Source organism: Apaloderma vittatum, unplaced genomic scaffold (assembly GCF_000703405.1).
Source record: "Apaloderma vittatum isolate BGI_N311 unplaced genomic scaffold, ASM70340v1 scaffold8101, whole genome shotgun sequence".
In the NCBI taxonomy this organism is placed as follows: domain Eukaryota; kingdom Metazoa; phylum Chordata; class Aves; order Trogoniformes; family Trogonidae; genus Apaloderma; species Apaloderma vittatum.
This window is the reverse complement of record NW_009697330.1, coordinates 43,343-61,307: the sequence shown is the minus strand read 5'-3', so window position 1 is coordinate 61,307 and position 17,965 is coordinate 43,343. Positions and strand designations below refer to the sequence as shown.

Here is a 17,965-nt window from a genome sequence, read left to right as displayed (position 1 = left end):
ACCCTTGAGGCTTAAAGGCTAGGAAACAAAGCACAAATTTAGAAAAAAAAACCAAAACCACAAACACCCAAAAACAACAACAAAAAAATCCCTTCATTTTATTACTATTTCCTCACCTGAGGATGCTAAAAGCCCTCATTATTTTTTTGGTGGCTGCTTTATGATTTTCAACTACTTGGATTGATACTACTGCAGATCAGAAATCGCTTCTTCACTTCTAAGAATTTTAATTAGAATTTCCATGTAAATATCTTTGCAAGTTTTAAGCAGCTAATTGAGGAAATGTAGAGAAAAATAATTTATATGAGTGTTTAGCATTGTTGGCTAGATCTTGAGTTTACACCTAAATGTTATTGAAGCTACAGTCTATCAATAAGTAGAGCAAGTCTGGTTTTTTTGCATTGTGCCAGCTTTTGTGTATGTGGATTCCAAACTTAGTAAAATTGCTAAACTATTAGTAACAAGAAGAGGTTTTGTCCAAAATGTGAACTGTGGCATTTGTTCCAAGGCAAAATTCTCTTCTCTTCTTAAATCTTGAAGGGATTCAGGACTAAGTCATGCTGAACAATGGTGTGCTTGTCCGAAGAGAACTACTGAGTGCATTTAATTATCCGCACTGATTGTCTCAGCACAGAGTGTGCTGATTATAGATAGTGCTACCTTTGAAAGCATGCTGTTATCAAGAGTGTTAGGTTTGTTTTGGTAGACCAAATATGTGCACTACTTCAGATGGTCTTAGATGTCCGGCTGCTGTTTTGGAAGCAGTTTCCAGACATAGCTGCTTCTTGCTTTGTTTTTCTGCTTCTTTCTTATGTTTCTTTTTCTGGGATTGGGAAGGATCACAAATTTCATATTCCTTCTCTCCCCCATAGTAATTCTATGAGGCACTGAAAGCATTTGAAGATAAAAGCAAATACTTTTCCTGTTCCTGTTCTATAACCCTCTAGCTTATTTATTTATTTTCTTTTGAATGCAGATTTTAGTAACGTGCCTGATGTCACATCCAGCTTGAAAAGGAGCAGCACTGATGGCACTCTGGACCAAGTGCCACACAGGGAGAAGACGGATCCACCTTTCAGGGTAAGAACATGCTTGACATCAAAATCCTTATGAACAAAAAGACACCAGTTTTGTGGTGTTAACACTAAATGTTTTGTGGGAAAGAATTTAATGTACAGCACTAATTTGGAAATTTTTTTATGTGTATTAACTGGACTTAGTGTTTTGTTATCTTGAGGTCACTCTGACAGGTCAGGGTCTATGGCACAGCTCCTATGTCTCCAAAAGCAGCGTGATGGGTGCAAATGGTAAGCACATGGAGACTTGTCAAATTCATCTTTCTGTGTTGCTTGACCCTAGTTCTGCAGAGAACAGTAAAGCTGCTATGGCTTTCTAACTGACTCAGTTTTATTCCTGTTTTCTTTCTGCTGATACTTTTAGGGCTTATTGTTATGATTGCAGTGACTGCAGCAACACTCACTCAATGTCAGTAGTTTTTGACTGGACTGAAGATTTGAAGAGGTGCAGTTGTTGCGAGCCAGTGATTCCCTCTTTGATTCTGAGAACGGTTATGTGTCTGCAGTTATTGTTTGACTTCAGGTGGAATAATGGATGCTCAGACCTTCTATCAGTCAGGACTTTGGAGGCTGGGGCAGGGAACCTCAGAGTTAGTGTCCACCTTCAAATGCATTGGTCTTTGAAGAGCAATTTTTTGTCCATTTTGCTCTGAATCAGTCAAACTATAACCTGTGTCCAACTCAAGTGCATATGGTTTTGAACCCCTCAGCTGCTAGTGTGAGTAATGTTTTCATGTTGGTGGCCGTGATTTTTCTAGGCATTGCCATTCTGACAACAGAAATGGGTTTTTTTTACTTCTGTTGGTGAGTTGGTTGTATCTTCAAGCAAATTTGTGATAACACTTGTGTTACGACCTTATATAACAGAAATGAAGTTAGAGTTTTTATGGATCTGAAATATATTACTGTACTAGGTTGTATGAATAATTGTTAGAAACAAGGCAGAATGTAGAAACCCAAAAGACCAGAACAGTCGGGAGGTATGTTAGGCCTCTAGCCATACCTACCGAGAAGATACTTACCGATCTTCTCTTACTTTTGGAATTACTTTGTAATCTACCTAACATAGGTGGCTTTATGCAGTTTCACTAGAGAGTAAGGAGAAGCTCAGTGATTGTGGGGCTTCAGCCCATCTCATGCTGTGCAGGGCATTCCTACAGAGTTAATCTATATCCTGTGTAACACATTGCTTACTCTCCTAAGAAGTCTTTGCAACCAGGTAAGAGTAAAGTGGTTTTTTTTCTCCCACTAGGACACATTGTTCCTTTGGAAAGGGTAATGTGTATTTCTCCTCTGTCCTCTTTTAAAGCTTCTGCAGTGTTTTGGGGGCAGGGATCTTTGCAAGAACACAGTGGAGGTGACCCTAAGGCTTAGGGTGCCTCAGGGGCTGGCTGCACCAGCAAGGCTCGTGCTTGGCCAGGTTTCCTGGGGCACCTCGGGGTGCCCTGCTCCTCTAGGGAACATGGTGTCCAATGTGCTCACTGTGAACGTACACAACTGAGCTCTCATCCTGCTGGAGGAGAGTAGATCCTGGAGCTTTAGCTTTGCTTTAGCAGAAAAAAAAAGCCAGTCCTAACCGTCTGTGTCAAATGCTCCAGATGACAGAAAATTAGGGAGAGTTCAGGAGGATTTGAATATGTGGGAAACGATTCACATATGCTACTTGTTACTCTGAATGCCCCAAGTTTGTGCCAGTGCTCTAAATTACGTGCTGCAATTAAAGATCAAAAAAAGGGGAGCACAGACAGGTCTGCTCCCTGCCCTCTCTCCAGCCTCAAATCTGTCATGTCTATCAGTATTAATGGCTTCTACACAATTTGCTGAAGTAACTGCCCGTGCTATTTTGCAGTTCACTTCTTGGGTCAGCATGCAGGTCTGCTAGTGTCATTTTAAAAATTATCTGAAGCTGTCGTAGTTTTGTGAGGTACAAGGGGGGGAAATGGCTTGGTAATCAGAGGCAGTCTGACTTGAACTGCAGCTGTAAACGAGTTTGTGACAGCTCTACAATTTCTGGAAATGGTTTGTAATTGATTGCTGTCTTTCTGTTGGAGGGTGCCCATTACTGTCAGAGCCTTTTGTCTGAACTTTTTTATTTCCCTAATAGATGTAGAATTAAAAAAACGCAAGCCTCACGATAAATTTAAGTAGTATGTATTATATGTGCTTTTGTGATTGGTTATAAAAGGAATTAAAATGATTTCTGGTTTTATAGCTGTGATTTGGGACTGCTCGCTAGAAGAACAATAGTTATTGCTAATAAAAGCTAGTTTGAGGAAATTGTGCAGCCTCAAAAAGTGTAGCGTCTGGATTTGGGCTTGGTTGTGTGGGTTTTTTCCCCCCTTTGCCTTCTGTTTCCTGCATGTGCTTACTTGACCCCCGCCTGTGGGAGTGCGGTGGCGCAGACACCTCAGCATTAGGCGATGTTGCAGGAGTATGGGGGAGAGGAGATCTGTTAGCGCAGCTCAGTGGAGAAGACGTTGGTGGCGCTAAGAGGTTCTGAGCACAGCCTGGAACAAACCAGCACTTTGGAATTATTTCAGGGACGAGACTGAGCTAGAGATGCTCACTTCCCAGTTGGCAGAAACTGTAGATGTGATTACTTGGCTCTGAGGGAGCAGATTCCTTTGAAGTTTGGTTAATTGGTTGTCCTGCAACATGTAAGTAAATTAAAAAAACAGTCTTAAAGCTTTAATGGATTTAGTGGTTGCATGTCCAATTTCTGCATTTTGTGTTTCTCGTTTGGAGTATTTTTGTTTGTTTGTTTTTCACTCTTATTTTCTTCATCTCATACCAAGCTAAGGTTAAGCATTGTCTTAACTGGAAGTACAATGAAGTATTTCATAAGTGCCTTGTAATCTCAAAAGAATAAGTATTTTTTTTTTTGCATGTGTACTACATTCAAACGTGCATTCATGCATTCATTTTTTTGTTGTCCGACAAGTGAATGAATTTAGAATAGTCATATGTTTGTCTTTCATCTGAGGGCTAACAAATGAATTAGAAGGGCAATACAAGATTGTTTCATTTCAGAAATTGAAACTGTTCCTTAAGTTATAAAATAGTATTAAAAAACCACATAGATATCGAGAACCATCCATTCCAGATGCTCATTAGTTTTGTCAGCTCTGTATTCTCTGGGAGTACCCCATTTATAGTTTTAATACCTGTGACTTTATTTTCTATTTTATTTAACAAGGATGGATGTTATGCTTCTAACATGTTCTGCTGCAGTACATTTTCAAAGTGTGTTAAAATACTGTTTATGTGTCAGCGGCATGTCGTCCTTGCAATTGTTGGTTCTGGAGTATGTAGGCGTACTGTTGACAGAAGAAGAAAGAGGACCTCAGAAAGTGAGGATTGAATATGCCTGTCAGTGCAATTAGGTTTGTTTGTGCTTAATCATTCTTAGAACTAATTGTCTGTGCTCCTGGTGCTCAGTTAAATCCTGGTATGTTGACAACTGCCAAGAATCAAGCTCCTCATACATCAAAGTAGCATGAAGCTGAATAAATAAAAAATGCAACTTTTCCTTTAGCTGCTCATGATTTCTATTTGCAGACTGTATCAGTTAGAAATGTTTTCTCTAGACCATTTTTTCTTTTAAGATGAATTTTAGTGGTCTGTTACTAAAATGCTTATTACTTTTTATTTTCAATATAATAAAAATACCCTTTATGAAAGACTAGCATAGCTAAAAGGTGAAATTTCACCATATAAGTGATCTGACTTTCAGTTGCTCTGACTCTTTTGAGTGTCATCAGAGGTAAGTGTTTCCTAAATCATATTTTGACAGACAGAAAGAAGGAACTTCTATAAATGAGAGGAGAAAGACATACTCACTTAAAGTAATTTACAGATCATAAGAAAAAAACTCTGTGCAAATATTTTACATAACTTCATATATTCTCAGCTGTTCTTTAAGAAACTTAGGAAACTCAGTAAAAATAGTGTAATGCTTTGTAATCACGGTGAAAATAGTCAGTGAATGCAGGATAGTTTTATGCTGGCATCTTCAAAAAACATCATTGCAGATGTCAAAATGGAAGCTACTGTGATGAGACAATTTGAATATTAACAATAATTTGCTTTCTAAAGAATGACTAACTGCTTTGATTTTGTAATGCTTTGGAAGTGGTGCTATCTTTCTTTCAGACAATGAAGTAAAATTGATTCTGGCAATAAGTTGGGTATAGAGACTTACAGATATTGCTTTTGCTTTGCTGTTGACTTAAAATAGTTAATCTGTTCTCAGAAGGGGTTATTGATCGTGCATCAGTATGTGTATATGAGGACAAGTCTATATCCATCACCTCTTAATAAACAATAAATAAAAAATTCTACACCCTGCAGAGGGGGAAAGCAAACTTTTTTTTTTTTTTTCCTCTGGGAAGACCATTCTTAATGCAATGAACAGAAATTATGGTTAAAAATCCCTGAACACCTTTCTCTAGCATGGGTTGCTTTAGATTAGCTCAACTTGCTCCTTCTCCCCTCCTGTTTGTCAACCGTGTTCGTTTTTCCTCCGTCTGGTGAGGAAATGAAGAACTTGCGACAAGTCTGGTCACCAGATAAAGTGACGCTTTTGGCAAACACAAATCTGCTTCTCCTGCAAGATGGAGCATTTTCGCAAAATGCTTTTGGCTTTTTATAGGAATAAGGTGCAGGTCAATATAATGGCCCTACTTGAAATGTCCATATTAACAGATATAGGGGGAAAAAAAAAGTACAAAAAATATGTACTTGTGGATTTCTGAAGTCTGATTTTGGATGCCTGAGTTTCCTATGTAACGTCAAATCACCCTTCCAGTGCTTTTGAAGCTTGTGTGTTTGGTTTATTACGATGCCAGTTGTGGACAGTCCTCCATTTGCCCAGGAGGAGCTTTTTGTGAGTGCACAGAGAAGTAGATGTTTCCATGAACTCTGCATGTCTGGGATCATGATGAGAAATCTAGTTCAATCTCCCTGCATACAGTCCAGGTTCTCACACTCAAGGACCAATGCGCCAACATGTCTAAGCTGGACAACTGTTGAGGATTTTCTTCAAACACATCTAAAGTATATGTGTAGTTGAGCATCTGGTTTGCATGTTAGTCAGTGCTGGAGCAGTGTGAATGCAGAGACTGAGGCTTGGGTGAGAAGGCCAACCCATCTTCCCTCTTCTGTGTGATCCAACTATCACCAGCTTCTGAAAAGAGTGCGTTTAACAGATGCAAAATACACGTCAGGATTTTAAAAAGGAAGTCGTTGTGTTGCCTATTAGCTGATTTCTGCGATGAAAATCATCAAGTGTTGTGAAGAGTGCTGCATTTTTGGTTTTGGCCTCTTGTATATACGGCATGGCCATGTGTTGGAAGGGTGGTTTTGATAAGTTAAACAAATGAATATTTTGTTTTCAAACTGTCTAAAACTGGTTTTGAAACCAGTAGCACTACAGCTATGAACTTCTCATGCAGATAGAGCAATTTAAGTGTAAAAATCCTGAAGTCTGCATTCAAACCTGAATGAAAGAATGCATATCGCCTTGCTACTCTGTTTGAATGCTCAATTGTTAAAGAAAAAAAGTAAGGTTTGATTTTGGGGAGAGGAAGGGAGTGACTGTGACAGTTGCCATGCAATAGTAGAGGTGAAGGTGGTGAGTAATCACTACTCACACAGTCCAATCCCAGCAGAATATTAATACAATTGTTCAGTGTTTATCACAAAAAATACAAGGGATTGGAGGGGACCTTGAAAAATCATCTAGTCCAACCCCCTTGCCAGAGCAGGATCCCCTAGGGCAGCCACACAGGAACGTGTCCAGGTGGTTTTTGAAAGTCTACAGAGAAGGAGACTCCACAACCTCTCTGAGCAGTTTGTGGATAATTTGAATGTTATTTTGTCTTCAAGAAGAAAGCAAGTGGTGCTAGGGTTGATGTATTCCTCTGATTTGTTATCTAGAAAACATTGTACAAGCATGTGAACTGTAGCGCATGTGATGTGGTATAGTTCAGGCCACCATTATCCAAAACACACCTAACAGCCTTCTGTTGGTGCTGTCAGTAAATGTAATCCTTTATATTCATTTGGGGAGGTTTCTTATTTTGGTCTGGTGACGACGCTCGCTCATTCATTCTCAGAGACGAGATAGGAATCATCAGTCTGAATGTGTGAAAATAAGCAGTGCATGATTGTCTTTTAGTGGGTAAATGTCAAGAAATGTTTATTTCCCCACCAAAGTTTCCTAGTATGACTTTCCGGTGAGAAAATTAAAGATTTACCAAAATATACTGGATTAAAAGGAAGGTTTGTAATGATACAGGGCATAAAACATAAAACATGACAAGTACAGCTTGTGTTTTGATTACATTTAGGATAGCATGGTAGTGTGTGTATGTATGTTACCCATGTGCCTGGTGTATTTCAGAGCCATATTTCTCTCCATTTGATATAAGTGGCATCCTTTCTTGCTAGGCAGTTAGTGACCGAACCTCAAAACATTCCCAAAGAAACTTGAAATAAAACTGGGACGGGGGGTGGGAGTGTGGAGTAATTTTGTTAAGCAAAGACTGAAAAAAATTTTTGGAAGACAAGTGTTATTACTAGTCAAGTAAACACCACTTGTTGAGCTCCATTGAGAGAAGGCCAGGCAGAAATGACTAGAAGCTCAGCAGAAGTCTCTCTGGGAAAAGTAAAATAAGAGGAAGAAAAAACTACTGGTATGTCTATATAGCCCCAAACCTATTTCTTGCACGGAGGCAATTCTAGTTAATGTTAGTGATGGTAGCTTCTCATTAGCTCTGTTTTGCATTGCCCAGGCAGTTCCCACTTGCACAGCATGCCATTAATTGCAGGAGAGCTGCCTGCCTGAAGATTTGCTCAGCATCCAGAGGACATTAAGGGTCTTGCCTTTATTTTAATCGTGAGAACTTCTCTTCAGCAATTGATGAGATCCAAAAAGCTTGAGGAGTAGTCTGCAATTAACAGCCTTTTCTTCCGTTCTTTGTAGGAAGGGGACTAACAATGTAGTTAGTACTCTCAGAATCATGTACGCTTCTCTGCAGTCCAAGTGTCATTTCCTTCCAGATGTGAGCTGCATTCAGGGAGTCTAAGAGCTAACATGGGAAAATAGCATGTTCCTCAGCAGTGGTTTTCCTTGATTCAGTTGTGCCTGGAGGGGGGACAGTTCTGCATCAAAAGCATGACAGAAGCCTGTGGGGAGCTCTGCTAATTATTGTACTTCCCTTGCAGAGAGCCCAGCCTATGGTGAGCCCAACAAGAGTTGCTGGCTCCAGCAGTGTGGAGCCACGGCCAGACTCCTGCTGTCATCATGTGCCTTTTGAGAAGAGTGTCAGTGATACGAGCAAAATTGTAGCCTGTTGCAAGTCTGTAAGAGCATTGCTAATTAATTTAGGTTTCAGTATCTTATTCTATCCCTTAGAGAAGGCACTAAAACTGATGGACTATAGATTACAGAACGCTTGCTATAAACCTACCAATGAGTGCGACTGACCCCAGTCCTGGATGTCGCTTTGTTGCATTGATCCTGCAATTCTTTAAGTGCAGCAGAGACACCCTATGGGTGGCCCAAAATTCAAATCTAACAGTTGCCTGTCTTGACTAACTTATGGAGGAACGTTGAAACCATTAAGCTTAAAGTGTGAAAGGTGGTATATCTAGAGTGAACCTGTAACCAGACACAAGGTCAAGCTGTAGATGGAGACCTGCTTGCATAGTTACTGGTAGGGAGGCGGAAGAAGGAAGGCCAAAGGTGAGCTTGTGTTGCTCTGCTCTGTTCTAGTACATTGAGTCGCTGGAGCTTGTGGGGGAGGTGGTGTTTGTTGTCTCTCCTCTGACTGAAGGAAACATCCTCTCAGAAGTTCTGTGACAGTTGTTAGTGTAAAATGCGCAGATGGTTTTGATCGGGAGAGGAAATTGTGTTGTCTTGATGCTTACAAAGGGAAGGAGCCAGTGGGAGATGACTTCCAATGCAGCTTTTCTTTGTAGTCTCCTGGGAAAAATCCACGAGGCTTACCTACAGGTGAAAAAAGAAGCGTGTGACAACAGGCCCGTTAAATTGCAACAGGATACAGTTAGCAGTATCTGTGGAGGCGCTGGTGATTTCACCGATGAAGGGCAGGAAGCTGCCTGGGAGTCCGCCACCCTGGGCCTCCAAAGGCAACGCCAGTCACCTGCAGTGCAGGATATGACGGCAGCGTTTCACTTTGCCACGAAAGGCAGAGATATCTAATCACTCTTCTGACAGACCTAGGGAACTGCATAACCTCTCTGCTAGCTGTAGATTATTTGGTGTGTTTTTTTAAGACTGAGATACTGTTCAGTTACAGTGCTGACAATAACATACACATTTGAAGCATTTGAGCACAATTTTAGCATGTGCTGAGGTATGTGATGTGCCCAGCAGTTACCCATAGGACACAAAATCGCTTCAAAGTCACCCAAAGTTGCAATACAGGATTTCAGACAAATAAAGCATCCTGGGTACTGTCGTATGTGTCACTGAGGCTTTGATTCCTGTTCTGTGCTGTCAGGAACATATAAGGTAAAAGGTAGACCTGAAATGCCAAAACTGAAAAAATCTACTAGCTGCAGCGGATTCTGCAAAGCTGAAGATGAAAAGATATCTGAAAGGAAGGAAGAGGGAGGAGTGTGAAAAAAAAATAAGAGGTCAGCTGAGTCAGATGCACAGGGAAATTCTAATGGATTTTCCTGTTTTGTTACTTGTTGTGCCTCCACTTCTACTTGTTAACAAACTGTTTTCAGGCATAGACCTTCACTCACATGGTGATTATTTCCTTCTGAGACAGCAGAATCCTTCTTTAGTGCCTAAACAAAACCCTGCAGAAACCAGGGGAGAGGTTGATATTGAGTTCAGAGGGTCTGTGTTTGTCTTTACAGGGGGGTTATTGCATCTTTTAGCATTTGAAACACAGTATGCTTGCTACTAACAAGAAGAGCTAAGGGTTGCCCTCTCTGCCTCCGAAGGAGGCAGTGTAAAACATATATTGTGAAAGATGAATGCAACTGCAAAGATAATGTCTCAGTGGTTGCCATAGTTTCTAATTCAGCACTCGAGGAAAGTTTTTGCATTCAGCACAAAACAACTTGGGTGATAATGTTACAAACAGTATTTAAGATGCTTGAAATTAAAAATGAAACAAGAATTTGTTTTAAACATTTGGAACGTTAATTAATATTTTTAGCACTAGAATTAAAGCAAAGGTCTTCACTGTGGTCAATTATGATTCAAAAATACATTTTGAAGGCATTTAAAACCCATGTTATTAGCATAATAAGGGCAATAAAAATATTTAGGCAAATCATCCACCCACATTTGTAAAAAGTAAAAAATGGAGGCCCTCTAGATAACTGTAGAAATCTGGATACCAGCTGAATTAAACCTGATCTTACAGTGTCATAGAGCTACTGTTAGTCCAGGGTGTATATATATATATATATATTTGTATATATGTATGTGTGTGTATGCATACATATATAAACACACACACAGTTATATCTAAAAAATACACGTTGTGTATACAAATTAAACTTCTGCTCCACTGGTGGTCCAGAATGATGTTATAAAGTACCTTACAAGTGCTCAGAATTGTCCCAGAGGCAAGCCACTGTTTCCTTTCATTCAAAGTATATACAGACAGAGCAAAATTAGCCTTTTGCCTTCATACACTAAGGGCAAAAGCAGGATGAGAAACAAACTCGATGCAGATAATCAAGGTATCGGGACAATAGAGGGAAGCCTGTATCACAAAGGATGTTACTGTTATGGTAACTATCAAGCCTGGTGCCACTGCAATGGAAAGATGAAAACCAGATGTCTGTAAAGGGAATGTGTGTTAAAGCACACAGGAACAAACAACAAGGCTATGTCATTTTTCCAGTCATCTTAATCCATCACCTTGCAATATTTTTGCTTTACGTGTAAATTTTACATAGGCATGTTCTTGAGTCTTTGTTGTGTGCTTCTAGAGAAGAAGAAAGGCTAAAGAAAATGCTTTAGTTTATTTTAGTTTGTGGTTTTGACTTTTTTGATTTATCAAGCCCCTCAATAGGAGTTGGAAGGATTACTAAAACATAGGGAGGTTTTGTGGTTTTTTTTTTTTTGTAATTCTAATGAAAACACATTAAAGAAAAAGCTGTTAATTGGTAACATCTTTTAGCTGGCATATGGCTAGCTAATAACTCAGACTTAATTAGCCAATCTGGGGAAGAATAACTTCCTAATACGGAATTAAAAAGGCCTGTCATTGTTTTTCATCGAGATTGACGATGTTGTTTGGACCTGAAATTTATCAGCCTTTTTTTTTTTTTCTGCATCCCAGTGGACAAGGTGTGTTTTAACACATATCTGTTACAAAAAAACAGAGCTTGAAGTTGCCATGACTCAGTTGCTGATAGAAAACAAAGAAACAGTACCTTTTCAGAAGGTCCGGTTATACTCTTAATAAATGCAGATCTAGTGGCCTGATGTGTTTTTAAAATGCCGTATGCAGTACTGTAAACTTTTAATTTCCACAGACCAGTGATATTTTTATTTTTTTTAAATTCTGTTCAGACTTATTCTGTGGATCCCTAGGGTCTGCAGACTACTGCAGGGGTAACCACTAACGGTGGATAAGAAAAGTAGCCTTGTATATGCTACACAGTAGTCCATATAATTGGATTTTAAAACTAGGCTGTGCGCCCATTGAAATATGAAATGTTGGGGAGCAAGCAAAACCTCTCTCGCTCCTTCGGGATCATTTTCTCAGTTTTCTGTTCTGTCGTCTTCTCACCCAGTGAATCTGGTATCTGCCTCCAAAGGAAAGAAAGGGCACAGTCCATCAGCTAAACAGGAGGTTCCTGCCGTGGTGATGCATTCTGCGAGCCTTATCAGCAGCGTGGTGTTGTTTCAGGGCTCCGGCATCATTGTTCCTCTGACAGGCAGCTGCTCTGCAACTGAGCTCTTATGGTTTGGCACAAGCGGAGCTGTCAAGTTGTGCTAATGATTTGGAAAGAGATGGATGCAAGTTTAATTGCAGTATTTAAAGGAGAAGGCTGAGTTATTCCGTTGCATGTATGAAAGTGAATATCCTTGAAATGTCTGAAGGAGCACACGTAATCAAGGGCATAGATACCCAGGCTTGGTGTATCATTTAGGTTCAAGAAAAGGGTTTGCTAGAGAGCAGTAGGTGATGGCAAGGGCACTGCTGAATGAAGCCACTGTGCTCTAACAGTGCTGTGACAGGGGGAACATGGGAGTTACTACGTTTTATTATGCCCCTGGTGTAGTTCTCCATTTATTAATGAGCTGCTTGTCAGTCTTGTAACTCTTCAGCTCCATGGTGTCATGTCCTGCAATGTTTTATTTAAAGTTACACTGGTTTTAAAATAATCTATCCATAGACCCAATTGGTCTTCTGTAAATATGTCAACATGGGGACTTTTACTTTCAAGCCCAAATTTATTACTGAGTACAGTTTAAATTTCTTTTTATTGATGTAATTACAACTAAAAAGTTCAAACAAAGGACAAGAACAATTATGCTAAGAAATCATCCAGAGCACTACCTATTTGTTTCTCATTTTATCGTTGTAAGAGCATTTGTATGCCACACCATTTAGCAGCCTATACCCTTGACAGAACATCAGTACCATTGAAAATTCATCCTGACCTTCAGGGGCAATCAGCACCCTCTAGATATTTTTAGGTATTTGGCTAATTTTCTCAAAGCACCTGATGTTTTGTTTATGCAGTAAAGTCCACAGGGGCAGGTACATTTCTGGGGAGATAAAACCCACTTTTGCCTTGCCACAGCTGCACTTTGCCCTGCATTCACTACATCAAGCTGTGTATAAAAAAAAAACAACACGACCAACCTTCTCATTTGGCACGTTTTCCCTGCATTTATAGTAATAAAGGGAGGCATGGCAGGTCTGTCTGTGCTCTCATCGGCTGTTTAGCCTTGTTATGCTGGGATGATGACAGCATCTCCGATTTTCCTTAATCGGCACAAAAGAGAAACTTGTGCAGCTGAGCTGAGAGGGAAGGTGTGTTCGGGGAGGGGGGTGGAATAGCAACACCCGTGGCTTCCTTCCGAGGGGCCTTTTCCTTTGGCAAAGTTTGCCTTCGCAAGCCGCAATGCCCGCCTTCAGGAGGAGTAAAACCAGAGCTAAGAGTTTAGCGTTGGCTCGCAAAACCCAGCAGCAGGCAGCAGCAGCGTACAGCTCCCTGCACAGGATGTTTTCTGTGGTGAGTTCTGCAGCAGCGTGGGTAGAGCTGGGAGGGGCAGGGGGTGCAGCTTAATTGGGCTAAGGTGGGTAACCCGGCTGCCTGAGCATGCCTGGCTGTCTGTGCTTGATAAATAGCGGCTGTCCCAGCATTAATAGCCAAACAATGGATTCTGGTAATGCGTAGCCGGTGGGTGAGTTTGTACCAGTGCACTGTATGGGAAAAGGTTTGAGCTTTTTGAATTTTAGGGGAGGGAGGTGTGGAGTGGTTGCCTGCTCTGTGTGCTGCCCGGCTCAAGCAAGTAGTTGTTTCTTGCAGTTGTCAGAGAAAGGACTGAGCCGTCATCCAGATTTTGGCAAGGAGCGGAATGATTTTCACAAGATTCTTCAGGGAAGTTTGGAAATAACTGCAGCATGAATGTCTTAACTATTGATCTGTGTTTTCATAAATAACTTAGGATGGTGGCAACAATGAAGAAAACTAAGAGCTATAATCAGGGTACTGGCTGGGGGAATATAAAAGGGCTGTAATTGTGCTATGCAGGTGGTAGAGAAATACATAAGCCTTCTACCTTACAAAATGGTAACATCAAGATAAAGACATAGGGAAGGAAAGAATAACATCATTTTCACAAGATCAGGGTTTGGGAAAATTTGCACTGCGTGCTTTAATGTTACAGGGTCAGAGTCTCCTTTTTGTGACCTGGGCTGTCAGGATTCCTCTCTTTTTGTTTTCCTGATGCTCTCATCTTTACATTTTGTGTGTTCAGAATTTAACATTCCATGATGGAAATAACTTCTGGTTTGCATTTGACTTTGGTACACCTCGGGTCAGATGACTTGGTCAGGAGACTGGTTTTAGAGAAGCTGAGCACAGCATCTATGAACTCGGTGGGAGCTGCTGGTCCTCGAGACCTGGTTGATTCAGGCTCTTGGGCCCAGGTCCCTCCTCCATGTCTTGGTTTATAACTAGAGCTTCAGTCAGGTACCTCGGTCTTCAGCAGTTCTTCCTCTATACCCAAGGAGAGCAATGGGTGAGTGAGAAGGAAGATTTGCCACCATGGAATTCATATGAATAGCTCAGATACCGCGTCAGGTGGGTTGCCTCTTAGCTGTATGTTCAGCCTTCTTTCAGGCTTTGACCTGCACTGTAGGGAAGGAGTTACGAGGTCGTCATCCCTTCGTCTTACTGTACTTGTGATTTCTAAATGAGGTTGGTGACACATATTTGCATAACCAGAACAGGCTGACTTTGCTAATTCAAATCTCCCTGAAAATGGGAAATTCCGACTGAAAGACAAAAGTTCATTGTTAATTCCTTCCCTGTTGTCTGGTCTGGAAGTGTCTGGTAGGGCAGCTTTTCATAATGTGACACTGACGGGTTGTTTCTCCCTGCTTAATGCATAGCTCTCTGCTTGGCTCATTGCTGTGAAGGGTCTGAGCGGACACTTTAAAAAAATACCTTTCCTTTAGGTCTCCTTTAGGAGACGCGCAAAAGAGACACAGTGAAACAAAACAGACTCCTAAAATTTCAGCAGTGTCAGGCAGGAATGGTTTAGTGGCCTTGAAGTTGGGAAAAAGAGAAGGACCAGAAGATAAGTGATGACTGAGGCTGCTGCTCTCTTGTAGCTTCTGTTGCCCAAAGCTGAGTGGCAGTCTTGCCCAGATACCTATCGTGAAACCCTCACAAGGCCTTTTTCAGTAAAACTGCTGACATTTAATAATATAGAGGAGTGCGCATACTGTATTGGTGTGTAACATAAGACAGCTTTTTTCAGTGGTCTTTAAGGAAGCTAAGACCTGCAACTTTCTAGCATTTTACATTGCTCCATTACAAAGTATTTCCCAGTCTGGGCCTGACAGAGAAGTCTGTAGAGAGATGAACCCACAAAAAAAATGATGGCTGTTAGGGATCCCTTCATTCTGGAGAGAAACATCTTCTAATACGAAAGAAAAGTGATGATCACCTCCAAAAGCTTTCCTTTTTCAGAGACTGAGGAAGGTAAAGACGCCTCTGGCCAGTTGTTCGTTTCTCTAAATCCTGTGTAATTGTGTTTTTTCTGCTGACTGGTATATTCATACCTATAGAAATACATACATGAGGCAGAGCTGAGCTGTTAGTTTTCAGAGGGTACAAGACTAATGTGTTTCTGCAGGATGTTTTCTGAGCGTGCTTCCTCTTTGGATAAGGAATTCAAGGGATTGATGATCACCCTGTTGTAGATGTGGTCAGTGTCCTGCACAAGGGTACAGAAATCTGAAAACTCCTCAGAGGACATACATGGTTTTAACCCCTCCAAGGAGTCTTTCTTAAGCTATAGAGTTTTCTAAGCCTACTCAAAATAATCCTTTCTATCACTTTTTCTAACAAACCCTGGCCAACTGACAGAGTGCAGGCTGTATAAATGAGGGTAAAATAACAGCAGTGAGCAGAGACACCATAACACTAATTGACCTTGTGCAGCATTTACACTCAATCAGTGTCAATCACTAGAATGTCACAGGGTAGCCATGAAATTGTTGTGCTAATGCTTAACCACTGCTGATTAATGTCTTCTGCTCTCTCACGGATTAATTTTGTGGAGATTTTTAACTCTGACGGAGATAGCACAGCCTCAAATGATGATATGCTTGTCTGCAAGGAGCAAAGAAAAACTGTAAGAGATTCCTTGTAAATGTATCCTTTTGTTCACTTTAAAGGAATATCTTGAATGTTTCTTAGCACGAGTATTATTGAAAATGGGATATGCTTTATCTCTGTCTGGCAAGCTGAGCACCGCTGTGGGTGTTTGACTGCCATGGGTCAAGCTGACAATTATGTGGACTGAAACTTTCCCTTTTAAGATTACTGTGAGCATTCCACATTCACAGGGAACACTCCCTGCAAAAGGATGTGGGACCTAAGTATGAGTTGCAAATATGCAGGGATAAAAAAAAAAAGTTTCTCAAGGCTACTTCCACACATGCTTCCATTATCATAGAGGCCAAGAGAGCGTGGAGCAGGAGGCTTCTTCCCCTGACTGCTAGGTCTGTGGAAGGGGTTGTACAGCTTTTTTTTAAAAAATCAGTGAAAATGGCCAATAAAACAGTAAAGTGCTGCTTAATTTCGTTCTCTCTGGAATGCAACTATTTGCATTTTCTATAAACCCTGCATAAGATCCAGTTGTATTTCCCAACTCTAGCACTGTTAACTGAAATTTCTAGATTTTTAGCCTTATCTTTCTGCTGTTCAGTGCCAAATGTAAGCTGAGGCTGCTTGCAATCTCATACATGTTGCTGAAGGTGGAATACATAAGCTTAAGTGATGGATTTTTTGAGAACTTTTGTTGCTTCCACTGTGTGCTCTCCTCAGCTTTTCTCTGCACTCAGCTACCTTGCAGCCTTGTCTGCAGTCAGTAATCCATTGTGGGGTTTTTAGCCAATTTAAGTGTTTTTATTGTGGTGAACTGTATGCTATAAACATTGGCACAAATAGTGTTTTTACCATTTACTAAATACAGACAGTCTTGGTCATGTTCAAATAAAAAGTTCTGAGCTTGAGGATGTATCTGAGTGTGAAATCTGCCTGTGGTAGCCATTGCAGTGTCATTGCCAGCGCAAATTCAGGGTTAATTTACACCTTAATTTGAGATTACAGTGAATGTATGTAGTATCAGCTTGGGGTCCTCTTGAGAGTTCTTGGTTTAAGGTCACTGGACTGCCAAACTCTACTTTGACGTCCCAAATGCCCAAGTGGCTTTGAAATTCAGCTGCATTCAGTAACAGGACAGAGGCACGGCCTCTCCTGACCACACATAAAAGATAGGAGAAATTCTTAGGGGTTGTCTCTGGAGCCTTTCTAGAAAAGATCTGGTTTAAACAGCAAAGATAGTAAAGAGCAGGACATTGTTTTGTGTGAGAGGCAGAAAGTGTAGCATCCAGAGCAGTGTGAAAAAAAGGTGGAGATCCCGACGTGGGTGATTAAGGGAGTTTTGGGAAGAAATGTGGAGCAAGAATGGTTTTTATTCCTCTCTATTTATTGATTATTATGAAGTTTCTCATGAATACTGGGCTCCTGGTCAATAACCTAAGGTACACTTCATGTGGTCCTAGACCAGTTATGTGGAACAATTTCTGACACTGAAATTACGTTGCTTACGTACTCAAATAGTATGTTTGTTGAGGAATATCGTCTATTTCCATATACTGTCTTAGCCAGTTGTTTTTGGTGACAGATGCAACTCTGGCCCCAAAACTGAAGGGAAAGGAGAACATAGTGTGTTCTCCAATGCCTGCCTGCCCTACATTCAAAGGTTGTTGAGGAAGAATAGAGAACTTCTAACTCTGCCCTGTAAAACTGTGCCTGATGATGATGTTCATGACTCACTTTCAATGGGCTGTCTCATATCCTTGATCTTAGTGTCCTTGATCAGGCATCAGGTTGATGTAAATCAAGCTGCCTACATGTACCTTGAGCCGTAGAGAGCATAAAATCTGAGTCATTCTGATACAAATACAAAACTTTCTGACGTCAGAAACAAAGAAAACAAAACTCAAGTACTTTGATATTCAACTAAAGTTGCTTTTTACACACACACATGCTATTTCATAAATTAAGCTTTCAGTTATTTCTAAAACATTAATTAATTTTAGTTGCACAGAGAGACTGAATTTTAAATGTATTCC

At 40.6% G+C, this 17,965-nt stretch overlaps 1 protein-coding gene across 1 annotated transcript in view; it reads left to right on the top strand.

The window, feature by feature from the left end:
* Window positions 1-17,965, top strand: part of TIAM2 (T-cell lymphoma invasion and metastasis 2) — a 92,182-nt gene that overhangs the window by 58,713 nt on the left and 15,504 nt on the right. Inside the window, exon 13 of the mRNA XM_009877599.1 lies at window positions 977-1,080. Within this exon, the coding sequence (XP_009875901.1) occupies window positions 977-1,080 (104 nt within the window). The remainder of the gene's footprint in view (window positions 1-976; window positions 1,081-17,965) is intronic.